At 52.0% G+C, this 27500-nt stretch overlaps 2 protein-coding genes and 1 pseudogene across 2 annotated transcripts in view; 2 read left to right on the top strand and 1 right to left on the bottom strand.

Annotated features, from left to right (window-relative positions):
• The window catches only part of NPR1 (natriuretic peptide receptor 1), a 35400-nt gene extending 31349 nt beyond the window's left edge, over positions 1-4051 (top strand). Inside the window, exons 16-22 of the mRNA XM_066610163.1 lie at positions 346-492; positions 1282-1405; positions 1615-1683; positions 1864-2038; positions 2324-2422; positions 2858-2949; positions 3395-4051. Of these exons, the coding sequence (XP_066466260.1) occupies positions 346-492; positions 1282-1405; positions 1615-1683; positions 1864-2038; positions 2324-2422; positions 2858-2949; positions 3395-3457 (769 nt within the window). The 3' untranslated portion in view covers positions 3458-4051. The remainder of the gene's footprint in view (positions 1-345; positions 493-1281; positions 1406-1614; positions 1684-1863; positions 2039-2323; positions 2423-2857; positions 2950-3394) is intronic.
• Positions 4052-9723: 5672 nt separating this feature from the next.
• Positions 9724-27500, top strand: part of INTS3 (integrator complex subunit 3) — a 64359-nt gene continuing 46582 nt past the window's right edge. The window contains 5 exon segments of the mRNA XM_066610271.1: positions 9724-10144; positions 19344-19427; positions 21931-22014; positions 26540-26653; positions 27327-27411. Of these exon segments, the coding sequence (XP_066466368.1) occupies positions 10043-10144; positions 19344-19427; positions 21931-22014; positions 26540-26653; positions 27327-27411 (469 nt within the window). The 5' untranslated portion in view covers positions 9724-10042.
• On the bottom strand, positions 25950-26066 carry LOC136635361 (5S ribosomal RNA; annotated as a pseudogene).

Here is a 27500-nt window from a genome sequence, read left to right as displayed (position 1 = left end):
ACTGTCATTGTTCAAAGAATATCCAGAGTAGCTTCTTAAAAATACAGGTCTGTCACATTTCCCCATATGTAGTCACATATCATGGCAGCATCGAGTCTAAAATATTAAAAATAAATTATTGAAATGAATGGGGACCCACCTGGAATTGGCTGGCGACCCATCTAGTGGGTCCCGACCCACAGTTTGAGAAACACTGGCCTAGGGCACATGCCCCCCTGTGGCACCACCCAAGCGGCACCAAATTAAATGACAGCTGGAATGCAAGGAGGTCGGCCCCCTTCTCCATGGCTACCACCCCCTGGCCTCATTCTCTTGCTTCACTCTTTCTGAACATATCTCTGGCAGGGATAACGGTTGCAACCTCCTGGATACGCTACTCTCGCGCATGGAGCAGTATGCCAATAACCTAGAAGAGCTGGTGGAGGAGCGCACGCAGGCCTACCTGGAGGAGAAGCGCAAGGCGGAGGCCCTTCTTTACCAGATCCTGCCCCAGTGAGTCCGTGCGCCGCCACTGCCCCACTACTTTCAGGCTGCAATCCTAACCCCACTTTCCTGAGAGTAAGCCCCATAGAACAAAATAGGTCTTACTTCTCAGTAGACCTGGTTAGGCTTGTGCCCTCAGTCTCGCAACTGCTACTGGGCTATGACAGCCGAACAGAAACTCCATGTATAGGAGCAGTCTACCCGGAGTGCGGCAAGCCGGTGCAAAACAGTATGGCTGTGAGTTTCCCCGGAATGAACTGCTGTTGGGAACAGGGTGACCAGGTGGATCCCTTGGCCTGATCTAGCAAAGGAAGTCTCCCGTTCTTCTGTCTACATAGGGCCCTTTCCTGTCCGGGCCTTGCGCTGTTGGAACAAGCGTCGCTGTGAAATGTTTTAATAAAAATATTGATTTTGTTTAGAAAAAGTTTCCAAATGTCCATTGCAATGTGTTGTGTGTGTTAGACGAGGCTGAAGTAGATTCGCATGGGGGGGACCTTTAGGCACGGGGTTCAATTGGCTTCAAGCCAGCCCTGCAGTTAGGCACTGAAATCTGCCCTGATGAGGCTGCCATCTCCTCTTGATCGATCTAGCTCAGTATTTCTCTGTGGCGACAGGTGCAATCCCTTATGGGTTCAAACCTGGGGCCCTCTGCATGCAAAGCAAGGGTCTGCCATTGAATTATGGCTCCAGCCCACATGGGGTAGGAAAGAGGGGGTTTCCTCACTGGCCAACCAATCAGAGCCACTTAACCGTCAGCGTTTGGCCTTGAGATGCCACCGCTTTGCCTTCCCGAAACAGCTCGGTGGCGGAGCAGCTGAAGCGCGGCGAGACGGTGCAAGCGGAGGCCTTCGACAGCGTCACCATCTACTTCAGTGACATTGTGGGGTTCACGTCGCTGTCTGCAGAGAGCACACCTATGCAGGTAACTGGGGCTGGGCTGTGGACATGTCCAAGGTGCTTCCCCTAACCGGGGCCGTTAAGGAAGAGGAGCCAATAGAGATTGCTGCCGTCCTCCGGCAGACTCGAACCCGGAACCCTACAGGCCGAGCTACCTACGACTGAGCATGTTCAGTGCTCTCTTGCACACTTTAGCCAATTAGATGTCTCTTCCCCATTCCCCTCTTTTCCCAGGTAGTGGCTCTGCTGAACGACTTGTACACCTGCTTTGACGCTATCATAGATAATTTTGATGTCTACAAGGTAAGGAGTTGGCAGCCCGGCCAGCTTGCAGGGGGGTCGGAAGGCCATTGCTGACAGATTTGGCTGCAGAATTGAGGGATAGGTGGCAGACCCCCCCCTCCTCGCAGCCTTGTGGGGGTGGGGATGAGCGCATAATGCTCAGGTGTGCTCTCCCCCATGTATGCCTCTCCTCACCGCCAGGTGGAGACCATCGGTGATGCGTACATGGTGGTGTCGGGCCTGCCGGTGCGCAATGGCCGTCTGCACGCCCGCGAGGTGTCCCGCATGTCGCTTGCACTCCTCGAGGCGGTCCGCAACTTTAAGATCCGTCACCGGCCCGAACAGCAGCTCAAACTGCGGATCGGGATTCACAGTGGTGAGAAACGGGGGCTGTGTGTGAGTGAGTGAGAAAAGAGGGCCCCTTTTAGAGCTCAGCTAGATGTGGCAAGGGGGCCATGTTTGTGCAGCAGGAACACAAACTGTGGTACAAACTCAACCATGGTTAGTGCAAACCACAGTTTGGGTGTTATGTCTGAACCAGTCCACAGATGGCAGTATCTGGGTTGGTGTCCATCAGTCATTTTCATTGCTGGCGCAAGAGGAAAGAGAGAGCTCCGCAGTGGCTTCTGTTTTAGATATCGGGTATGTTTTTCTTCCCCAGGGCCGGTCTGTGCAGGTGTCGTGGGCCTGAAGATGCCTCGTTACTGTCTCTTCGGAGATACGGTCAACACGGCCTCGCGGATGGAGTCCAATGGAGAAGGTGAGCGGTCGATGGGTGAAACCCAGGCAGGCAGTGTGCTGAATGGGGTGACCTCCCCATTGGTCAGAGGGGCACATGGACAATGGCCATGGAAAGGCATGTTTCAGGAAGGGATGGTGAGATCCCATTGATTGTGGACACCCTAAAAATATTGCCTGTTTGGAATATTGCCTCTACTGGACAGGACTGTCTGCCACGTGGATGGGCTTAAACTCACTGGTGGAGCTCATTTTGCATGCATGAGATCCCAAGCTTCAATCCCTGGCAATATCTCCAGGGAGGGCTGGGATAGATTCTCCCCTGAAACCCTGGAGCGATGCTGCCCATCAGTAGCTGACAATATACTGAGCAGGATGAAACAAGGGTCTGACTCAACCTAAGGCAACTTTCTATATAGGTCCTACCAATGCTCTAATGTATGTTTGGACCTTCCAGCCCTCAAGATCCACCTGTCAGCGGCCACCAAATCTATCCTGGAGGAGTTTGGATGCTTTGATCTGGAGCTGCGGGGTGACATAGAGATGAAGGTGTGTGAATGAACCCTTTTCTTTGAGCTCTTTGCAAGCCCCACTTGACCCTTCTCTTAACGTGCAAGGGAGGGCACCCAGATGCAAGGGAGGGCACCAGGATGTAGGTCTCTTGTTGTCTTGTGTGCTCCCTGGGGCATTTGGTGGGCCGCTGTGAGATACAGGAAGCTGGACTAGATGGGCCTGTGGCCTGATCCAGTGGGGCTGTTCTTATGTTCTTAAACTACAATTCCCAGGAGGTCTTCTTGTTATCTAGTGTGCTCCCTGGGGCATTTGGTGGGCCGCTGTGAGATACAGGAAGCTGGACTATATGGGCCTTTGGCTTGACCCAGTGGGGCTCTTCAACGGCCAGACGCTGGGGAACAAACAGGGGGAATGGAATGGACAGCTGAATTGGCTGGGCTTCTTACTATTTTAAAAGCCACCCTCTCTTTCTTCACTGCAGGGGAAGGGCAAACTGAGGACGTATTGGTTACTGGGTGAACGGGTCAGCAGCACCCGGGGCTGATGAGTGGTGGATCAGCTCTGCGAACAGAGGGAAGCCCCTCCTCTCCTGCCGTCTCACAGGCGGAAAGGCAGCGTCGCAGCCACGCCACCACAGACTCTTTGGGGAGCCCTCGGCCCACAGTCAGGCCAGCGCTGAGGATCCCGGACTGAGCCCCCAGGACCCTCCATCTTCAACCCCGCATTTCCCTGGATCTTTGAGCATAGAACACACGCACACACCCCCACCAATCCCTGGGCGAGGTCAAATGCTGAGCCCCAAAGACTTGGTGCTCTGCGGTCGCTTGGAGCGGAGTGATGGCTGCGTTCCCCTTGTGTTTTTCGTTCGTGCGTGTGCGTGACCGAGACTCTCCTGCCTACGACAACCAGCTGGCATCAGGCCTCCGGCTACCTCCAAATCCGTTGAGTCTGGACTAACAAACTTGATGTGTGCTGGGTTGCCCCTGTCTGTCCTATGAGGCACCCTTGTGAACTCGCACCGCAGTCGGATCCCATGGGAGGGTGCTGAGCTTTGCCCCCCCCCTCCGGCACTATTCCCTGCCCCAATTGTACTGGGAAGCTCCTCCCTCAAAGCTCTAGATTTTGTAATAAAACAAATCTGTGTGTCACATTGTACTTCCTCGCATTCCCTAAATGCCACCTTGCACATGTCTGATCTCGTCTGATCTCAGAAGCTAAGCAGGGTCAGGCCTGGTTAGTACTTGGACGGGAGACCGCCTGGGAATACCGGGTGCTGTAGGCTTATACCATGATCTCGGAAGCTAAGCAGTGTCAGGCCTGGTTAGTACTTGAATGGGAGACCGCCTGGGAATACCGGGTGCTGTAGGCTTCTACCATGATCTCGGAAGCTAAGCAGGGTCAGGCCTGGTTAGTACTTGGACGGGAGACCGCCTGGGACTACCGGGTGCTGTAGGCTTATACCATGATCTCGGAAGCTAAGCAGGGTCAGGCCTGGTTAGTACTTGGATGGGAGACCGCCTGGGAATACCGGGCGCTGTAGGCTTATACCATAGTCTTTCGAGACTGAAGGTTGCCAACCATCCCTAAATGCCAGACAGTGTGTGCCTCTACAATCCTTGTCTGTCTCAGGCACAGTTCGATTGTGATTGTGAACAGCGCCTGCCTCAACAGTGCTGTCTGTTGTGTCTGAGTCATTGCAGCTGCCTTGCCTCCTAATATAGAGGCATGCCTCTGCAGGAACTAATGCAGGCACAGGGGCCACACTCTTGAGGGCATGGTCTGCTTTTCTCCTCCATGCTCAAAATAGCTTCCAGGATAAGGTCCCATGTTGCCGTTCTGATTCTGAAAGCAAGAACAGTCCATTGCTATCCACTGGTTGTAACTTCTGTATATTGCAGCCATTTTCAGCCACTGGGCCATGGCACACTGGTGTGCTGTGAGTGGTCCACAGGTGTGCCACAGGAATTTGGGGGAAGATCATTTATTAATAGGGCCAATGGGAGATGTGAGCCCCTACTGGCAGCATGGAATGCCTTGTCAATTGTTAAAAACCTGGTGGTGTGCCTTGACCATTTTAGTGCCTCGGCAGTGTGCAGTGAGATGAAAAGGTTTGAAAATCACCGTATAGTGCCTCAGTTTTAAAAGTGCTACACCCATGCTACTCTTTGCCCATTGTTTGGGCTCATGCGCTCCTCTCTCTTCATGCGCTCCCCTTGGCTCTTGATAACCACTGTCATTACAGCCCAACGGGACAAACCATGGTTAACCACCACCCTAGTTTGTCTCCAAACAAGAACAGTTCAACTCATAGTTTCCTGCTTTGATTTCCGGCCAAGCATTGGTGAGAACCCAAAAATGGAGGGAGGGGAGACACTGATGTGTCATCCTCTTCCATGGTGGTTTCTTGAACAAAATATACTTCTCCCCCCACCTGCACTTAAAATGGGGCAATACCAGCTTGGGGGGCAATTCAGATAAATGAAACCCCCTAGCATGGAAGGGTTGAAGAACCTCCAAAGAATTAGGTCTTTGCATCTAATTAAGTATAGAAAGATACCTCTGGCAATTCAACTGTGTATCTTCAGTGTCTTGGCTGTTCTGGCCCCAGGTGCATAAACCATTTTATTATCTGTGTGCCCCGAGCTTTTTTTTACATCAAAGCTGAATTGCATGATTGGGGGGGGGGGAGATGACGAAGGGGGGGGAAATCTGAATTTTATTCCTTTTAATCTCCTGCCTGTTACTTCCAGTAAGCCGGATGCTACTGCTATACTGTGCGAAAGAGTAATTAAGAGATTGGCCTTTCATTTCCTCTGGGCCATTCGCAATCTTATTACCGAGTGGCTTGCATCAAATTTATTTTCCTCCCAGCACAGAAAACGACAGTTGCTCCCTCGGTGCGATGAATCACGAGGGACCGCGGCAAACAGCGTGAGCACCTTGAAAAGGGACTCTCAGGCAGCCTGTTCGGAGCACTGGCGTTGCTAGGGGGGTGCAAGGGATACAAGCCCCATCGGGTGACGTGCACAGGGGGTGACACCACTACTGGCCGAAATTTCTAAAATCCTGGTATTTTAATACCATGTTATATATCATTTGATGCGCAATTTCATACAGAGTGCAATGAAACAAACCTTGTTGGAGTATCTCTGGTCTATCAAAAATTATATCCAAAAAGCCAGTGGGGGCAGGGCAAGGGTACACGACCACACACACCCCCCGCCCAGGCGGCTGCCCCATCTGCTGCATGGGAGGAGGTCCATCATGGGGATGATGCACTGGCCTCCCATACCGGGAGATTCCAAGCCTAGTGACGCCACTGGGTCAGAGGTGTCATTGTGAAAGATCAACTTTGGAGAAGGTGGCTTTTGAAGCACACTCTGCCCCCTTCGAATCCCCCTTTCTCCAAAAGCTTACTTCTTCACGGCTCACCTACTTTACGTGGACACCTTGATCGGGCTTTACCTATCCCCAAGTACGTGTAAAATAGGAGTTGACCCAGTTCAACAGCTGGGGAGGCTTGTAGCTCAGTGAGTAGCACTTCCAAGATTCTAGATTCAATCCCAAGCAGTGTCCCCATGTAGGGCTGGGGAAAAGCTCCTGCTTGGAAAGTGCTGGGACCAGCCTTGTGGTGATTTTCCTGTCCTGATGCTCTCCAGGGAGAAAATGACCCCCCTGGCCTGACTGGGTCACAAGGACAACGGTTTCCAGGGGCCCAAATGGATTCCTGGCAGCAGCGCTTCCAAGGCGGGCACCAGAGGGCTGTTGCGGATGTGACCCAGGGCAAGGTTGGGGAGCCGAGTGAGCAATTGCTGGGAGTCCAAACTAGGGCAAAATATATGGTCTATTCAACAAAGGTTTACACATACACCTGGCCTGCCTTCCAGGGGTACTCTGGACCTGACTGTACCACCTTCCACCTCCACACTTCAGCTCTGCTGTACTTCTCTCTTCTTTTGAGATGCAGAGGGGAGGTGTGAGGAAGGCAGGTGACCGCAGGGCCAACTGAAGGGGTCACTCGGGTAGCAGACTGGTGGGGGGACGGGAATTGCCCATCTCTGTCTGCCTAGTTGTCTCAAATACTCCTCCCCCTCCCCCTCTCCACCACTCCAATCAGGAGTTACTCCTGATCAGTTACTCCAATCAGTTACTCCAATCAGGAGTAACTACTCTGCAGTTGGCTGGATTGGGAGGACAGTGCTGAGCTTCAGTGGTGTAGCTAGAGGGGGGCAAATGGCTCAGGCACGGAGCCTCACACGCCTCTGGTCCCACATGGTCCTACATGTGATACCCTTGGTATTCACAGAGCTGTTTCCAACGTGGACTACCCCAACAGCCACTCCTCGCAGGAGGTTGCCCTCCTCCCTTGTCAACCTCAGAGGCAAAACCATGTTTCTAGTCCTCAGGTTTCTTGAGCTGTTCCTTGCACCTTGATGCACCCCCCCATGGGGGCTAGTGTGTAAGACTGTGACAAGGAAGAGCCAAATTTGAATCCCTACTCCCCTGTGAAGTTTGCTTGGAAGATAGTTATGGATAATATTGTGTTAATTAATAAATTAATTTATTATTAATTATTAGCATTAATTAACAATTGATTATAATTAATAAGTACAATAAGACACAAATAATATAATTTTAATAGACTACTTATATAATTAGCAACTAATTATAATTAATAATTATAATATACCAATTATACATACAATTAGTGTGTGTGTATATATATATATATATAGGGGTGTGTGTGTGAGATATAGATATATAAAATATGCTGGTCTGAGACAGTAATAAAGATTTGATTGATTAGAATATATATTGAATAATATATTGATTGATTGAATTGATTATTTTATTGATTGAATATATTATAATGTAATATAACGTAATATAATGTATTAAATTACTAATTACTAATTTTTATATTGAAGAGGAATAATAAAAAGTTTGTGTTGAGCAGACAAATTAATATTAATCCTTAAATTAAATTAAAGATTAATTAATGAAAGAATCAAATCAAATCAACATTTTCCTGTATTTTAATTAATGAAATGTTTTAATTCATTTATTTCTATTAATAAATGAATTAATAGTGCTTAATTATTATTAATTATTAATGAATTGCTTAGTGATTAATTGTCTTCTTATTCCTTGGGGGGGAAGGGGGAGGGCACCAGCCCTGCAGGGGACATGTGACCCTTAATCCGGAGTCACTACCCCGCATTTGCCTGGGTGCAGGAGTGGCTCACTTGCAGCAGAAAGAGAGACAGCAATGCGCATGCGCCAAAAGAGGCAGCCGGGAGGGGCCATGGGGGAGAGAGCAGGGAGCTGTTTAAGGGACGGAGTCAAAGAGGCGTTGAACGCATGCGCGGGGCCGATCTTTTTACTCATCCAGAAGCCCCGGGAAAGGGAGGGCCCTGCGCATGCGTACCCCGAACTCTAAGCGCCTCGAGGCGCGGTGGTACGTGTGTGGCCTCGCGCCTCCTCCCCCGCCCTCTCGGAGCTTTATAGACGTACGAAAAAGGTAGACTCACCTACGGTGCTTGCTTCCTGGACCACTGATGGGACACATGGCCAAGGCGCAAAGGATTCTGGGTTATGCCAAACTGAATTTTGCTGGGGGGGGTTGAGGAAAGGGGGGGCGTCCCTATACCTATTTAATGGTCATATTATGCTTAATTAATTAATTGGTTAATTAATAGCTTAATTAATTTAAAAGGCTGAGTGATTATTTAAAATACTAATTAATTAGTTGATTAATTAACCTTTTAATTAATTAGCTTGCCAATTAATTTACCTTTTAATTATCAGTTAATTTGTTAATTAGTGAATTAATTAACTTTTTAATTAATTAACTATTTATCACACTCTAATTATCAGCACAGAGCTAGAGTCAGCTCCCTTCTTGTGGCTGGCCAATGGGGCCAAACCCGCGGGTGCCCTTCTAACCTCCCGTCTTGTGAGTCTACCCTCTTTCTGATTCTATGTTCGGCCTCCTCCTTGCTCCCTCCTCCCTCCTCCCCCCTCCGCGAACGCCCAATCAGTGGCCCGAGGGGACGTTCCGTGTCACTCAAGCGCCTGTCGTGGCGCTGATAGGCTGACTGCGGTGGCGGGGGGCGGAGACGGCGCAGGAGGCGGGACTTCCGGTTGGAGCTGAGGCTGAGCTCCTTCTCCCTTCGCCCGCTCCCTCACACACTCGCTCGCCCCAAGCACCCACTTCCGGTCTTGTGCGGTTGGGTGGGGGGCGAGGAGGCGCAGGCCCCCCCTCCCTCCCTACCCCACCCCACCGGTGCAGGGATCCCCCTCCCTCCATATATTTCCTCCCCCCCGCCTGTGGGGGGCTGAAGGAGAGAGACACACCCACAAAGGGACTCTCCCCCCTTGGCAGCCCCAAGCCCCGCCCTCTGGGGCTGAAGCCCCGCCCCTGAAGCCCCCCACTCCCTGAAGCCCCGCCCCCTGGAGCTCAGAGGGGACCCCACCCCAACCCCCAAGTATGCCCCCTCCCCTTCTCTCCCCTAGACCTCCTCCATCATCACACACAGCCACAGCCCCCCAGCCCCACAATTAGCCCCCCAGCCCCACAATTAGGCAGTGACCCCCCCACCCCACAGCCCCACCCCCTTTTGGTTGGGGGAACACTTAAGCTTCCCCCCTATCCCAATTAAGCCCCCAACTTAAAGCTGCCCCCACCCTAATTAAGCCCCCCTCCAACTTAAGCTTCCTCCACCCCACTTAAGCCCCCCAACTTAAACTTCCCCCACCCCACTTAAGCCCCCCTCCAACATAAGCTGTCCTCTGCCCCAATTAAGCCCCCCCAACTTAAGCTGCCCCCACCCCATTTAAGCCTCTCAACTTAAGCTTCCCCCCTCCCCCCAGTATGCTCACTTTTAAAGAGATTGGGGTGTGAGTGCACCTTGTGCACAAGTGTCTGGGACCCACGCAGCCCCCCAATCTTTTTGCCCCCATTCCCCATAGGCAACTGAGGGAAGCCCAAGGGGGTGAGTATGGGGCTTCCCCATTAATCTCATCCCCCCACCTACCCATATTCCCCCCACCCCAGTATTGGTAAGGGGGAGCAAGAGTGTGCTGTGAGGGGGGGAGAGAGGGGGTGCCTCCTCCCCTTAAACCTGCTATGGAGATGCAGAAAGGGAAGGGGGCTGCAGCAGCTACAACAGGTGGAGGAGGGAAATTGCTGATCTACACCAGCTTGGATGCCAAGGATGAGTTAGAGGAGGTAGGTGTGGGGTGGGGTGGGGTTGAAGGGAGGGCAATTGGGGTTGGAGTGGGGGGGGCTGTTGTGCCTGGAGAGGCTGGAGGCCTCTTGTGCCTTGGGAGCTTCCCAGGCCAAACCCAGACCTGGGCAGCTTCCCAGGCCAAAACCCAGGTCTGGCTGACCTGGGAAAGTTTGCATTGGGGATGTGGCTTGGATCAACATCCTTTATCTGTTGATTTAAAACAGTGTTTCTCAACCAGTGGTACTTGAGGTGGTGTCTGGTGGTACTCACAGGACCCTGGACACCTGCCACCCATTAGTAAGACATGGAACACCGTGCAACAAACAGCGGTAGGAGGCTCAGCTTGGTGAGCAGATCTCCAAAACATGCTTTTCCATGCTCAGAGAAGCCCCCCCTGTCCACCCTGAGCCTTTTACTGGTTTTGCGTCGCATCTGGCCTCCCAACCCAGAAGTAACTGGCAATGATGTCATCACTAGTGGTACTTTAAATAACCTTGAGAATTGCTACAGTATGGTAAAGATTGCTATCAAGTCAAAGATTGACTGTGTTTGTGGCTGTAAATAACCTAGACTGACCACGCTGGAGGGGTGCAGTCGATTTCTAGTCCTCATGAGGTCCGGGGGCTAAAGTCCAACTCCCAAATCACTGCACCATCCTAGCGCTTAAATGGCTGAGCGATACTTTCTTTCTTAGTAAATGTGGGGAACTTGTGGTGGTCTCCGTGTCACTGGAGAATCCCTTTACTCTCCCCCGCCGACAAGGAATCTTGGCTAGCTGTGCAGCTTGTGGGTTGTGTGTCTTGGCTGGGCCCAGGGTTAGGGTCCCCAAGCCAGAACTTGCATGGAGGTGTTCAGTGTCCCCATGCCCTGTGTTTCTGGGCTTTTATCCATTGTAGGGCCCAATCATCCCTCAGCAGCCGGGTAAAGGGACATAGCTCAGTGCTAGCTCACCTGTATTGCATGCAGGATGTACCAGGTTCGATCCTTGGCATGACCTCTGTTTGCCAGTCCAGGCTGACAGGAGTGATCTAGACCAGTGGTTCGCACACAGCACCAGGATCCACTTTTTTAGAATGAGAACCTGTCAGGACCCACCGGAAGTGATGCCATGACCGGAAGTGACGTCATCGAGCAGGAAAATTTTTTAACTATCCTAGGCTGCAATCCTACCCACACTTCCCCTGGAGTAAATCCCATTTACTGTCATTGTTCAAAGAATATACAGGGTAGCTTCTTAAAAATACAGGTCTGTCACATTTCCTCATGTGCAGTCACGTATCAAGGCAGCATCAGGTCTAATATATTAAAAATAAATTATTGAAATGAATGGGGACCCACCTGAAATTGGCTGGCGACCCACCTAGTGGGTCCCGACCCACAATTTGAGAAACACTGATCTAGACGGAGCAGGGGCATAGCTCAGTGAAAGCGCAGAAGGGTCCCCATTTGATCATTGAGGAACCTTTGGTAGCAAAATTGGGAAAGACTTCAGAGAACAAGAACATAAGAAGAGCCCTGCTGGATCAGGCCAAAGGCCCATCTAGTCCAGCTTCCTGCATCTCACAGTGGCCCACCAGGTGCCTCAGGGAGCCCACAAGACAACAAGAGACCTGTATCCTGGTGCCCTCACCGGATGGTATCACCACATCCTGTGGCAAGAGTGCAGGCAGACCTGGGCTGTCTGTGTGGTGTCTGCAAAGCCAATAGCTTCTTTCTCATTGTGTCATGGTCCCAGAGTGGATAGGGAGATGCTCTTTACACTCTCACATAACACCAGAACCAGGGGACATCCACTAAAATTGAGTGTTGGGAGAGTTAGAACGGACAAGAGAAAATATTTCTTTACTCAGCATGTGGTTGGTCTGTGGAACTCCTTGCCACCGGATGTGGTGACAGCATCTGGCCTGGACACCTTTAAAAGGGGATTGGACAAGTTTCTGGAGGAAAAATCCATTACGGGGTACAAGCCATGATGTGTATGCACAACCTCCTGATTTTAGAAATGGGCTATGTCAGAATGCCAGATGCAAGGGAGGGCACCAGGATGAGGTCTCTTGTTGTCTGGTGTGCTCCCTGGGGCATTTGGTGGGCCACTGTGAGATACAGGAAGCTGGACTAGATGGGTCTATGGCCTGTTCCAGTGGGGCTGTTCTTATGTTCTTAACTACAATTCCCAGGAAGCCTTGCGGGTCTCTTGTTATCTGGTGTGCTCCCCAGGGCATTGGGTGGGCCGCTGTGAGATCCAGGAAGCTGGACTAGATGGGCCTGTGGCCTGATCCAGTGGGGCTATTCTTATGTTCTTATGACTTTTGGACAGAGCAATCCTATGTGTGTCTACTCAGGAGTGAGTGCCATTGCGTTCAGTGGGATTTGCTCCCAGGAAAGTGTGTACAGTCCATAGGATTGCAGTCTATGGGGAGGTCAGTTGTAATCTTCTGAATATAGGGCCTTTACTGTTATGGCTCCGGAATAGTGCTTATAGGTTTTTGAGAGGAGACTGATTCCTCCCCCTCTCCATCTACATGTTATGCAGAATGGGGTTGCAGAATTCAGGCCTGCCCCACTTCAGTGCTGCAGGGGGCTGGTTGCATTTTGGATTCCTCTTCTCCCACACACCCCCCCCACCCCCGTGCCAAGTGCATCTTGCTGGTGGAAAACCAGCAAATTGGGGGGGAGGTCTGTGCTCCAGTGGGTTCATTTACTACATGCAGTGGGGAAGCATCCTACACTGTGTCTCTCTGCTTGTTCCCTATAGTCCACCTCAGCCCTGCATAACACGCAGATCAGATCACAATTGCAGGACCTTCTTCTCCAGGGGCACGAAGGGTTCTCCAAAGCTCCAAAGTTGGCTCCAAGAACTTATCTGACATCTTCTGCAGAACAGACAAAACCCCTTTCCATCCTGTTGGGCTTTCGGCGATTAGTTCTCAGTCTCCAGCCATGTTTTTCTCAGTTTAGTTCTCTTGTTCTATGTGGATTTGCCCCCACTTGTATGTTCAAACACTTGCAGGCCCCCATCACAAGCCATTTTGAGTCTAGAAACAGCCCCTGGATATTTAAATCTGGGCTATTTTTTTTTCAGGAGGACTTGGGGTTTTGTTGTCCAGGGAGAACTGGGACCACCTGGATTGGGGAGGGGGGGGGAGAGGGACCAAGTCCAGCTTTTTGTGACTAAAATAGGACCTCAGTCTGCAAAAAATATGGTGACTGATGCAATTCAAGCCACTACTGCTGCTGGTGTTGCCGGCCTCTAACCGAGGGGGGATTTGCCCACCTGTTGGTGTTTTGGGGTTATCTACAAGGTTAGTTCACCTTCACGGCAACCCTGAGTAAGCTGGGAAACCGGTTTTAATATGCTGTGTCTAAAACCAGCTGCTCCTCTGTAAGTAGCGTTGCGGGTCTTGCTGAGAGGGTTGGGAGAAGTGCAGCTTATGGACTAGGAGCTTAAACCGTGCCATATGTAGACGAGTAGATGTGTGGTCCATCTCGATCAACAGTACTGGGCACTGGCTGGCAGTAGGCCCCAGAGCACTGGCGAGTAGGGGCACTTTCCCAGCCCTACTTGGAGATGCTGCGAAGGACCTTCTGCATCCAAAGCAGGGGCTCTGCCACTGAGCTTTATCCCCCCCCCACCTGTTTCTCAGGCTTGCTGCGCTGCCAAATAAGGGGGCCCGCCAACCAGCCTCTCTGCCAGCACTTGTCACAAATCATAATGTCAAGCGCTGGCAGTCTTGCCAGAACAAATGTTTAGAGTCTGGGCCTCGGAGATTAGCTCAAAGGACCCGCAACGTGGGGCTTCTCTTCTTTTTTTCTTTCTGTGTTTTGCATTCCTTTCCTGGCTCTACGGCTAACTAGGTGCGACAGGCCCCGTCTCCTCTGGTGTTGATGCGCCCAGATCAGGGGACCCTTCTTGAGGGGACAAGTGGGTTCTTGCAACGCAGTGAGGGCTTTTGTTACACGCAAGGAGTTACACCTGGGGAGAAGTTGTGTGCCATGCCACAGACTGTAGGGGCATTTACAGGGCTCTCCGAGCATGCGAATCACTTCCTATGTCCTATTGTGATGTCGTTCCTTATAGGGAGCCCAGAGTGCAAGTAAATATTGTTCCCGTCTTACGGCTGAGGAAGACCAAAGCTGAGAGGGATGTGTCTTGCCTGAGGCCACCTAGCGAGAGAGCACAAGGTAGTGGTGGAATTCAGCTGGTTCACAGCTCCATCCCTTAACCACTGTGTGGCACCTGCCCTCTTTTCCAGAGTCTGGTGAGGACTTCCGGGGTCTGGGAAACCCTAGCCTCTGAGCAGCCTGCTTGGAGGCAGGCTGTGCAGCATGGCCTTTCCCAGTTTGAAGAGACACTTGGCCAACAGTCTGAGGTTAAGAGACTGGAAGGCCCATAGCCAGGGAGACAGACCAGTGACAGACTGCACTTGCTTCCGTTGTGGAAGGGACTGTCACTCCCGAATCGGCCTTTTCAGCCACACTAGACGCTGTTCCAGAACCACCTTTCAGAGCGCGATACCAGAGTCTTTCGAGACTGAAGGTTGCCAACATGGTGAGGACTCTGGAGCACAAGCCCTCACAGCTTGGCCTAGCCTAGGAAGCCACTCCTTGTCAGTCTAGGTCAGGGCTGATCGAACGGCAGCCCAGGGGCCAGATCCGGGGTTCGGGCGAGTCCATCTGCCTGGTGAGCGTTCCTTTCTGTTCCACCTGGGCACTGTGCAAAGTCCTCCTCATTCACGGGACAAGGATGCTCTGGGCAGTCACGTCTGCCCGGACGTCCTGTCACACGGTCTTCTGGGATGCTGGCCAGCAGACCTGACTGCCTAGAGCATCCCTGTCCCCGGAACGAGAAGGGCTTCACATGGTGCCCGGGGAAAATGGTTAGATGCAATCTGGCCAGGGACCGCATTCCCCGTGCACAACGGTCGTGAGTTTGGGCGCCGCTGGTCTAGGGATATGAGTTGTTTTTTTTAAGTTGCCAAGTGTCTTGGGTTTGTATGCCAGACGAACACTCTGTCCCAGGGGCACCGAGTTGGGTACAGGCCCCTAGCTCTGTCACAGAGTAGTGCTTTCTGGGGGGCCCAGGTTCAGGAGAGCCTGAACCTCCAGCCTCTCTATCTAGGGCTAGGAAAGACCCTCTGCCCAAAATCTTGGAGAGCTGCTGTCAGTCAGCACTCAACAATGCTGAGGTTGACGAACCAAGGGCCTGACTCAGTCTCTGTGTCTCCTTAAAAGGCCGGCAAGATGACGTGGCTGGTGTTGTGCTCTTTCATCTGGCTGTAAACAGCTGCATGAGGGTGGGTTCTCCCTGTTGCTCTTCCTGGACGGATACCTGGGATAGTATTGCACTGGTTGGAGCGTGGAGGAAGTGGCAGTGGAGGGGATCTTGCAGGCTCAAAAGCTGCCTTCAGGGCTTGTTTGGGGCCCTGTTTGATAGCCTGGTGTAGGGCTTAAGAATCCAGCCCTGGTTATCGCTTCCTTTGGTGATAAAAGCTCAAGGAAGCCTCTGTCTCTTCTTGACCTGCTGGACTCGAGGAATAAGTGCTCAGCATGGATGCAAACCAGATGCTTGAGGAGCCTTTGAAAAACAGCTGTGACTGAAAGCTCCTGGAATCCCAAGTGTGGCAGGGAAGAAAAAACCAAGGGGAACAATCAGATTGATGGCCTCCAAAGTTTATCATCATTCTCCCGGCACTCAAAGCCTCCCGCTGGCATTGGTGACATATCGTTATTGATGTACCCCTGAAATTCTCTCTGGCCCTCACCCAAGATGAGCAACTCGTCTCCAAACACCCGGCATAACTTTCCACGCTGGTGGAGCTGATGTCTGCTCAGCCTTGGGCCGCCCTCGGAGCTCGGTGCCTATCTTGGCACTTGGCTCATGTTTCCGTCAAGGCTCTCGGAGCTTCAGAGGGATTAAACCTTGAAATGCCACCCAAGAGGCTTTCCCTTCACGCTGCCGTGGGCTTTGCGGTGCACACTTGTCCGAGTTGGGGCTGCTGGGTGGAGAGCCCATTTTGCAAATCAGGTGGGGGGAATACAGACCCCCATGGTCAGGATTTGGTGCTTGCCAATAGTGAACTGGGGAGATGGGGATGTGCAACGTCAGCCCCGTTGATGGGCAGGTAAGAGGAAGGCCTGTGGCTGACCAGGCCTGTTCAAATAGCTGAGCGCTTGATTTTCTGCCTGTGCCCAGTCAGCAGAGAGGCAAACACGCTTAAGGCTCTGGATTAAATGTCCAGCGCAAGAAATTGACCTCAGGGCCCCTTGTGTGATATAGCAGGTTTGAAGCCTCCCTGATCCCAGTATGGGCTACTTATCTGCTTTTTGGATGTCTCCTGTGAGTTCCTTGACTGCAATGGGGAGGCACCAGCTCTCCGCCAGCGAGCACCAGAGAAGGGCAGGACCTTGATGTGCAGACCAACAAAAATATCACCTGTTTGGAATCTTTGCCCCAGCTGCCTTTGCTGCAAGCAAAGTTCTGTTTTACACCTGGCAGAGGGCAGTGCTCTGTCTCTACCTTGGGCCGAAAGACCGCCGGCAGTCTCAGCGTTGTCTTCCCATACCACGTCCTGTTGTGTTCAGCTTCCATCTTGGAGAGGAGGGCTGGGAACTCCGAAGCTGGCTGGCTTATTTAAAGCCCTTGGATGGAGCACCACTTGGATGTGTTTTTAAGCCCAAAGTGGAACTTACGTCAGGGCCTCTTGCAAGCACACGGTCCCTTACTGGACGGGAGGATTCACGTTCTGATTGCTCCGTGTGCGGCCCACTGTTGGCAGTATTGATGTGCTTTAACATATGCGTCCTGGGAAGCAGGCTGAAGTGTTTTTGCAGGCCTTTGTCAGCGGAACGCCAGACTGCCCGGCTGTCCCTAGGTGAAGACGTTCTGTTCCCCTTCTGGAGAACAAAAGCTTTTGTTCTGCAAGGTGGCTTGGCAAAAAGAAAATGAGGAGTTCCAATTCTAGCCATCTGTGGGGGTCTCCAAGATGACAGGAGACCCCTTTGCTCTTTGCTTCTTTTTTTAGTATCATATCTTAATGACTTTGAAGAAGCTTTGATTAGGGTTTTCCGGCAGTCGTGTGATCTGCGCAAAATGGCTGGGGCCAGAGGCCTTGCGCGCCCTTCTGTTGTTCCTTCCCGAGGCACAGAAGCGGTGATAAACTCCCTGCGTCGCTCACTGTTGAAGTTTCCGTTCTTTCTTTCCCCCCCAGGAAGGAGAAGGCTTGATGCTCAGAGGCAAGGAACAGGGTCTGGTATTTGGCTAAGTATTGAAAGTGGAGCTGGAAAAGGCGCCAAAGAGAGTGACCAAAATGATGACTGGGCTGGGGCACCTCCCTTATGAGGAAAAGCTGCAGTGTTTGGGGCTCTTCAGTCTAGAACAGGGGTGTCCAAAGTTTTTGGCAGGAGGGCCACATCAGCTCTCTGACACTATGTCGGGGGCTGGGGAAAAAAAGAATTAATTTACATTTAAAATTTGAATAAATGTACATATGTTTACATAAGTGAATATATTAAAGATGAACTTGTGAATGAATGAAGGTCTTGCAATAGCTTAAGGCCTTGCACAAAGCAAGGCTGGCCTTTTCTTTGCTGCCGCTACTGCATCACAGACATGAAAAAGCAAGCAGTGGAGGAAGCCCTCATTCCGCAGCTCACGCGAGAGGTCAAACAGTCGCCCTCACGCTGAGAGCAGTTGCGCCGGGCCAGTGCAGGCTCCAACAAATCTCCGGAGGGCCAGAGGCTCATTGGAGACTGGGGTTTCCCTGAGGGCCGCATTGAGAGGCCTCGAGGGCCGTAAGTGGCCCCAGGGCCGGAGTTTGGGCACCCCTGGTCAAGAAAGAAGATGCCAGGGGGAGGACCAGCATAATTGAGACGTGCAGATTTATGCAGGGGATAGAGTGGATAGAGGGATGTTCTTTCCGCTCTCACAGAACACCATAACCAGGGGACACACACTAAAATTGTCTGTCAGGAGCATTAGGACAGGCAAAAGGAAATAGTTCTTTATCCAGCGTGTAATCAGTCTGCGAAACTCCTTGCCACAGGATGTGGTGATGGTGTCTGACCTAGATGCCTTTAAAAGGTGATTGGACAGATTGAGGAAGGAGAAATCTACCACAAGCCAGGATGAGTATATGCAACCTCCTGGTTTTAGAAGTGGGCCGTCTCTGAATGCCAGGAGTGGCAACAAGGATGTGGGTATCTTGGCATCTGGTGCGTCACTGAAATACATAGATGGGCCTTTGGCCTGATCCAGCTGGGCTGTTCTTATCAAAAGGAACAAGTGAAGCAAGAGGAAGGTCAGCTTGACAGGGAGCTTGTGGCCTTCACCCACTGTGACCTTCACCCTCTTTGGGTTTTGATGTTGTGCACAGGGCAGGTTGGAGCAGCTTTGCTCCGCCATGTCCCTGACACGAAGTTTGAAGCCTTGCCGCAGAGGACGCGGCCCGTCAATTAAATTCTGGCAGTCTGGCGTCAACTCAGAGGGTTGTAGCTGCCAGGCCCCTGAGCAGTGGTGCTTTGGGAAGCCCTGGGAAGTTGATGTGGGGCAGCTTTACGGAGCCCATGTGGAGCATGCGTTTGTACGGAAAAGAGGGACTGTTTTGAGGTTGTGTTAAAGCTTCCATGGGTTGATGACAAAAATTCTTGCTCGCCATAGGCAACTATTTACTTCTTTTTCCTTGTATGGGTGGTTTTAAAGTGTTTTTTTTTTTTGTTGTTCCACTAGTGGGAGGACATATAGGGCACGTATTTTGAAAAGATATTGTTATTAATAACTATATTTTTACCATGCCTTTTCTCTCCCAAAGAGAGGCAGTCACTGCAGTTTGCTGCAGAGTAAAAGTTCAGTTAAAGCAGTAACTGGGTTGAAGAAAATAAAATTGTAGAGGTGGTATAAAACTGCCAGTACACCAGGGGGTCAAATCTAAGCCCCGCAGGCCAAGCAGAGCAGATAGTTTTTAGCCACCACTGTAATGCTGGCAGAGATGAGGCCAGCATATGGGGTGTCACCACCGAGAAGGCCCCGTCCTGCATCACGGTCCACCAAACCTCCACCAGCAGTATGTATGCTTCAAGAGAGTGGGAATGTGGCAACCTGGACTATTGGTGGTGCCCAGATTTGAGCACACGAAAATCTTGCCTGTCGTCCTCTCTGACCACCCCTTCTCTTCAGCGAGTGCAATCCTTTATCTTTTTCAGAGGCTGGAGAGATGCATGGCCACTGTGACATCCCTCACTGGCGGGGTCTCGGAGAGGGAAGCCAACGACGCCCTGAATGCTCACGTGAGTAGCTCCTGTTTGGGTCACTTTGCAGGAAGTCCCAGTTAAAAACCCTATTTCCCTTTGCCATCAAAGCATAGGGGTTCTTTCCCAGGGTGGTTCAGTGGCAGCCTTGGGACACCTACTGTTGCCTCACACAGAGGGTATGAGGTGGCGTGCCTTAAAAGGTTGTTGGCATCCTTCAGTCTTGGAAGACTATGGTGTCACACTCTGAATGATGGTTCTGGAACAGAGTGTCCTCTCCAGTGTGCGAAGCCTGGGTAAAGTAGGTATGGAGGATAGGCTGTTACCCATGCAGCAAATCCCCCCTCTCCACGTCGCTGAAATGGTCCAATGGAAAGGCAGAGGCCAATACGGTTGGTTCCAGCGGCGTCGCAGGAGTTGCCAGAACGTGACTGTGTCCAGCCATGAACTGCCTCAGGGACTCTGGCTCCGGATTTTGCCTCGAGGTTGACTCCTGAAGCCTCTTCCATAACTGGATGTAGCCACAAGGCAGTGGAGGTTTGGGATCAGAGTTTTCCTTCTCTCAGATGAGCTGCCTTCCCAGGCTGACGAGTCCCATCTACCCGGTGGCTGTTTAGTCGCCTCTTACGACAAGTACAGCCAAACTGAGGGCCTATTCTTATCCCCAGCCCCCAGGGGGACATGCCACTGGCACTATTTCTTGCTTTGTAAGCATGTAGCTAAAAAGCATGGTAGGGTTTGTGGTTGTTAAGAATATTTATATATAGCTTTTCAACAAGGGTAATTCACAAAGCAATTTACATAGAAATGAATCCATAAATGCTTCACTGTCCCCAAAAGGGTCACATTCTTAAAAAAAATATATATATATACAGAAGAAACAGTCACTGGAAAAGGCACCATACTGGAGTGGGCAGTTGCTTTCCCCCTGCTTAGTATAAGAGGAATCCATTTTGAAAGGTGCCTCTGTGCCCATTTAGCAGGGGTAATGGTTCATGTTTGCAAATGTTGAAGGGAAGTGCTTTACACAGCACAAATCTCTCTTGCACTGGGAGGAATATTGTCCCTTCTTTTGCACCGTAGCCGTATATCCACTCTCTGTTCCCCTGGGGTAGAACTCAAGCTCATGGTAGGTCCTGGGAATGCTTTGGGGCTAAGGGGTGTAAACATGTGTGTTTGTTTCAGCCCCAGGATTATGTACAAGAATTATTGTGCAAAACAGCTTGATATTAATAATAATGGACAGGACGGGACATGAACCAGATGACCAGAACCAGGGGACATCCACTAAAATTGAGTGTTGGGAGAGTTAGAACAGACAAAAGAAAATATTTCTTTACTCAGCGTGTGGTTGGTCTGTGGAACTCCTTGCCACAGGATGTGGTGACGGCATCTGGCCTGGACGCCTTTAAAAGGGGATTGGACAAGTCTCTGGAGGAAAAATCCATTACGGGGTACAAGCCATGATGTGTATGTGCAACCTCCTGATTTTAGAAATGGGCTATGTCAGAATGCCAGATGCAAGGGAGGGCACCAGGATGAGGTCTCTTGTGATCTGGTGTGCTCCCTGGGGCATTTGGTGGGCCGCTGTGAGATGCAGGAAGCTGGACTAGATGGGCCTGTGGCCTGCTCCAGTGGGGCTGTTCTGATGTCCTTAAACTACAATTCCCAGGAGGCCTTGCAGGTCTTCTTGTTATCTGGTGTGCTCCCTGGGGCATTTGGTGGGCCGCTGTGAGATACAGGAAGCTGGACTAGATGGGCCTATGGCCTGATCCTGTGGGGCTGTTCTTTTGTTCTTATGAGCCTTTCTCACACACACACACACACACGTGCGCGCACACAGATTAAAATTAAACTGAAATTTAATTTTCCATTTCCCCAAATTGCTGCTTCAGTTTCAAATTTGCCGCTTCAAGGGGTGCATTTTGATTGCCATATGGCACTCCTTTTTGATTGCCATTTGATTGCATAGGGGGCAAGTGGACCTCACCGTCCCAGTCCTGCCTGGGTTTGTGTCCTTTCCATCCCACTCAGGAGTTCTGAACAAATAAGAGGTGTCTCACATCTCATTCAGGCTCACCTCTAGCTTGGCTCCCAGACAACTTTATATGCTCCTAGCAACCGATGTCTTCTGCTGGAGGGAGGGAGAGGGAGGGAGAGAGTAAAATGTGTTTGATTTGGCCCAAGGTGCTCCCTATGATTTCACTCTGTGTAAGGCACCCTGTATGTTGATGGTACGAACAAATAATGAGCGAGGTCTACAATTGTGAAGGTTTCTCCCACCCTTGTATTTCTGCCCTTTAGAGATTTGCTGACGTCCACAAAGACTAACAACAGGAAAAGGGACCAGTGCACCTAAGTGCTAGATCAGGAGTCTAGGTATATCTAGAATCTAGGTATACCAAGTGGTTTTGATTCTGTGAAACCTGTTGACATTCCTTGATGTATTACGTTACTGCGTGGGGGAGTATTGAGGGTCCTGTCTCTCCTGGTTCCCTCCCTTCTGTCTAACATCAGCCACCTTACTTTCTCCCTCCCCCAGGTATGCAAAGGGGCACCCCAGCATGAGGAGATTTGCCTGGGCCTCTTCACCCTGATCCTCACAGAGCCAACGCAAGCACAGAAGGTAAGGGGGTGTGAGTGTGTGGTTGACTTATTGTGGTATTTTTCTATGGGCTTTCCCAATTAGAAAAGATTCCCAAAGCTGTCCTCAGGGTCAAAATCAAATGGGTTGGTGGGTCTTTTTGCCCTCACGTAGATGCGGAATGACACATGGATGGTTTTTGGTGATGGTATTTAGCAACTCCCAGTTGACCAGCAAAGGTGGTGGTGGGGGGTTTACTGGACCAGCAGCAAAGGGGCAGGTGATTTTCCAGAGTCCTCACCCCTGTCCCTGCACATGCCTGATCTCATCTGCTCTCGGAAGCTAAGCAGAGTCAGGCCTGGTTAGTACTTGGATGGGAGACCGCCTGGGAATACCGGGTGCTGTAGGCTTATACCATGATCTGGGAAGCTAAGCAGGGTCAGGCCTGGTTAGTACTTGGATGGGAGACCGCCTGGGAATACCGGGTGCTGTAGGCTTATACCATGATCTCGGAAGCTAAGCAGGGTCAGGCCTGGTTAGTACTTGGATGGGAGACCGCCTGGGAATACCGGGTGCTGTAGGCTTATACCATAGTCTTTCCAGACTGACGGTTGCCAACCAACCACCCCTGTCCAGCAGGTGTCCCTGCAGCTATTGTGGCCGCAACTGCTGGAGGCATTGGGGTCCTTTCCACTGCCTCCTCCTGGAGCCTGGCCCTGCAGCATTTTGAGAGAGGTCTGGAGAGTTGGGGAGTGTACGGGGCAGGTGGTGATCCTAGGAGTGGCAGGTCTGGGGGTGTTGAGCCAACCCGCCCCTCTTGTTCAGTGGCGTGACTCCATGCCCAGCCCTGAGGGCAAGAGAACCCTGGCACCCCTTATGCTGCTGGGTTGCTGGAGTGCCCTCCAGGCAGCTCCCTCCTTCTGAAGCACCTCCATGCCCCAGCAAGGGGAGTTGCCAGGGCCTCTCCCACCTCGTCCCCTTGACCATCCCACTCTCCGCTGCCCTAAGCACAGACAGTTAGCAGTGCTGAGCTCCTCCAGCTGCACGCCGAGACACTCGGGCTGTTTGGCTTTTGCAGTGACAGCCTCTGCCTGACCAGTTCCAGCTTTTAATTAAAGTTCTGCTCCAGGGAGGGAGGGAGGGCGCCCTCCTCCTCGTTGCCTGCACCTCACACCGCCCGGAGTTCAAAGCAGCTGCCTCCTTGACGTCTTCCCTCTCTGCCTGTCTCCGAAGCCCTGCTCCTGTGCCACTCGGGTCTGATCTATCCCTTCAAACGACACCTCCGTCAGGCCGCATCCCCGTTTCTGCTAACGAAATGGGCTGTGTTGGTGGAGCCTGTCACCGCCGCGGCAGGGGTTTAAAGAACGAGTCAGAACAAAGCAGCTGAGTCTCCTTCCGCCTCTTTCTTTCCACTGCTGACCAAGAAAGCAAACTCAAGAGGCTTTCTGCTCCCACCAGCCTCAGTAGAAAGAGCCGCCCTCTACTAAACAAAATGGAGTTTGAACGTGGGGCTGAGCTGCAGAATGTTAAGAGCACCAGAAGAGCCCTCCAGGCTTGGGCCAAAGCTTCATCTAGTCCAGTGTCCTGTTTTCAGGGACGCCCGTGACAGGGCAAGGAGAGAGCAGCCTCTCCCTGCCCCCCATTGTTTTGTCCTTGGTATTCCAGGGTGGACTGTCTTTGAACATGGAAGTCCCCATAGCTGTCACGATAGGTAATGACAGACATGCGCCATCTCTCCCCCTGCCATTGTCACACCTGCTTCTGAACCAGCAAGTCTCGGCAGTGAACTACGCTAAAGCCCTCCCAGGAGTTGTGTTAGAAATCCAGCAAAACCAAACATGAATGTTTCGTGGAGATCCAGTCACCTCAAGGGAAAAAAGGAACGCAACAAGCAGCGTTTCGACCTCGGTAACCAAGAGTGCCATTGAGCAAGCGCAGAGTGTTTATTGTGCCATCACCAATTTTTTCGGTGCTCCTGCCGTTTGCTCTGGCTTCATAGCTTTCTCTCTGTCTCGAGTGTGTTTACCACCCTTGGCTGGGTGCCCTCCCTCCTGCCTGTGGAGAGGAAGGCGGCTTAACATTTGCAGAGCGCCCAAAGGCCAAGCACGGCCCGCACCTGTCAGAGTGCGCCTTTTCGCATGCGTTCAGGTCTCTGAGTGGCGTGTGAAAGGGGAACGGGGCCGTGCCTGCTCAGTCAAAGGGCCGCATTAACTCTCCCGAAGTGAACCTGGACTCGGCTCCCTCCCCTCCTGGAACACAGCCTGACATTTAGCAGCACAAATTAACATTAGTGCAGAGACCAGATAGCAAACGACTTCCTGCTTCCCTACCCGCACCTTCCCTGCCTTCACAGACCAAGACATTGCCGCCGCCACCCCATCAGCCTGCTCTGGCCCTGGCTGCTGGCATGTGGGCCTAGGCAACGTCTGTTCCTGTGGCTCCCATTAGCAGCTGTTTAGTGTACTCATCCTCTCTGGAGCCTGAGCCAGCTCACCGCTGCGTGCAGCTGGCTTGGGTTTCAGCCCTGCCGGCCGAACAAATACGGCAGCTCCTTCTCCTCCTGCTATGGGGAGGAAGGTCTCAGAGAACCATGGTAGTTCTCCTTCCTGCCCTCATGCCTTAGCTGGTGAAAGGCTGTGCAAAGGGGCAGCAGGGGGGCATGAAGGCAGCCTTCAGCCGAGGCAGCCAGTTGGACCTGGGAAAGAAGGCAGGCACCCTGCCCCATCAAGGTTGTCTGAATGCAGGATGGAGAGCCCTGCCTCTTGGCAGCCTCCTTCTCGACTGGACCTTGTGGGGGCTCAAGTGGAAGCCTGTTAATATTGTCGTGACTCTGTCGTCTCTCTTCCATCCTGGAGCTCAAGGGCTCTCGTCCAGCCCTGCCAAGGCTGCTGCAGCTCCTGCCTTTGAATCCTACACTGGGTCCAGGTTCACTGAAGGTTTCTCCCTGAATACCATGAGGGTGGCATTGAATTGGCCTGCAAGCTGCGTCCGCAGATCCTTCCGACCCCCCCCCCCGCCATGCATGCGTGGAGCTCTTCCCCCCAACTCCTGCCTTAGGCGGTAACCCTTTTAGTCACAAAGAAAGATGGAACGGGGGGGGGAGGGGAGAGAGTTAGGGTGCTAGCAAATAGGAAGGAGGGCCCGAACCAAATATGGTTGGTTGGCAACCTTCAGTCTGGAAAGACTATGGTATAAGCCTACAGCACCCGGTATTCCCAGGCGGTCTCCCCTCCAAGTACTAACCAGGCCTGACCCTGCTTAGCTTCCGAGATCATGGTATAAGCCTACAGCGCCTGGTATTCCCAGGCGGTCTCCCATCCAAGTACTAACCAGGCCTGACCCTGCTTAGCTTCCGAGATCATGGTATAAGCCTACAGCACCCGGTATTCCCAAGCAGTCTCCCATCCAAGTACTAACCAGGCCTGACCCTGCTTAGCTTCCGAGATCATGGTATAAGCCTATAGCACCCGGTATTCCCAGGCGGTCTCCCCTCCAAGTACTAACCAGGCCTGACCCTGCTTAGCTTCCGAGATCATGGTATAAGCCTACAGCGCCTGGTATTCCCAGGCGGTCTCCCATCCAAGTACTAACCAGGCCTGACCCTGCTTAGCTTCCGAGATCATGGTATAAGCCTACAGCACCCGGTATTCCCAAGCAGTCTCCCATCCAAGTACTAACCAGGCCTGACCCTGCTTAGCTTCCGAGATCATGGTATAAGCCTATAGCACCCGGTATTCCCAAGCAGTCTCCCATCCAAGTACTAACCAGGCCTGACCCTGCTTAGCTTCCGAGATCATGGTATAAGCCTATAGCACCCGGTATTCCCAGGCGGTCTCCCCTCCAAGTACTAACCAGGCCTGACCCTGCTTAGCTTCCGAGATCATGGTATAAGCCTACAGCGCCTGGTATTCCCAGGCGGTCTCCCATCCAAGTACTAACCAGGCCTGGCCCTGCTTAGCTTCTGAGATCATGGTAGAAGCCTACAGCACCAGGTATTCCCAGGCGGTCTCCCATCCAAGTACTAACCAGGCCTGACCCTGCTTAGCTTCCGAGATCAGACAAGATCAGGCATGTGCAGGGTAACAGTTGCTGTCCAATAAGCATGCTACATTTCAGCCCTGTCGCCTTTACATCACTATCTAAACCCAGAGATTTGTCTTTCCATTCTGCGTGAAGCACTGTGCACATTGAGTCCACTGTATAAATAACAGTCCCTCCCAGCAGGGCCGGCTGGTCTGTGAGACCAACTGAGGCAGTTGCCTTAGGCGGCATTCCATTCTCTCCCTCTCTTCCGTTTCAATTTTGAGGAATGGGAAGAATGGAGGCCTGTCACCAATGACCAGGGTGGCAGGATTTTGGGAAGCCTTGAGTTGGACCAGCGCCCCTGCTCTCACAGCCTGTGGCGGCCTCCGGGGTTCAGCTGTGCGGGCAGTGCTGCTGCGCGACGGGATTCTTGATCGGAGCAAAGGGAAAGGCTCTGCCGGCATCACACTCGGTGAAGCGGGCACCTGTCTTACCCCCCTGCTGACAGTATCCTTTCGCTCTCGCTTGCCCATCTCTGCCACAGTGTTACCGGGACCTGGCCCTGGTGAGCCGAGACGGGATGAACGCCGTGTTGAACAAGATGAATCAGATTCTGATGGAGAAGTACCTGAAGCTGCAGGACACGGGCCGGACTCAGGTGAGAATTGCCTGTGTGTGTGTGTGTAGCACAGGCTTGTGCATGTACTTGAGAAAGGAAAGATGGAGTGAGAGAAGAGAGCGGTTGTTGTTGGGGATTCTGCACAAGGGGGACGTTTCTGTGGAGCCTGGAATTCTGCAACCCCCAGGCCACAATTGTGCACTTGGAAGGATTTCTGCACATTTGTAAGATAATCCAGCACATAACTATGTTTTTTTGTTTTTTTTAAATCCTACCAAATTTTTTTGGGGGGGGGGGGGTTTTCAAGGGAAAACTGTGTCGAGACAGATGCAAGGGAGGGCACCAGGATGAGGTCTCTTGTTATCTGGTGTGCTCCCTGGGGCATTTGGTGGGCCGCTGTGAGATACAGGAAGCTGGACGAGATGGGCCTATGGCCTGATCCAGCGGGGCTGTTCTTATGTTCTTATGAGACTTAGATCAGCCATTTTCAACCACTGTGCCATGGGATACTGGTGTGCCACGAACGGAAGAGATTGCCCCCATTCCATACTGTTCTTGAGAGCCCACACTTTGTTACCTGTGCCAGTCTCTCAGCGTGCCCGCCTCCTCCGCTGGGCAAAAGCAGCAGTCGTGTTGGGGACCCTCCAGTTCAGCGGGGGGGGGGAGGTTTTGGTGGTGTGTTTGACTGAGCTCTAAACCCTCTCTCCTTTAGTTGGTCTGGCTCTTGCGAGAGATGGTGCGGAGCGGAGTTCTGGGCATCGATGGCATCTGCATGACCTTCATGAAGCAGATAGCAGGTGAGCATGCTGGGTCCGTCCCCCCCATCCCTTGTGACAGCCCTCCAAAACCTCCTCGTCCGACAGGGCACCAGTCAGCCCCCAGAACT

This window comes from Tiliqua scincoides, chromosome 15, assembly GCF_035046505.1.
Source record: "Tiliqua scincoides isolate rTilSci1 chromosome 15, rTilSci1.hap2, whole genome shotgun sequence".
Lineage (NCBI taxonomy): Eukaryota > Metazoa > Chordata > Lepidosauria > Squamata > Scincidae > Tiliqua > Tiliqua scincoides.
Note: the sequence above shows the minus strand (reverse complement) of the source record. Positions and strands in the feature narration are given on the sequence as shown.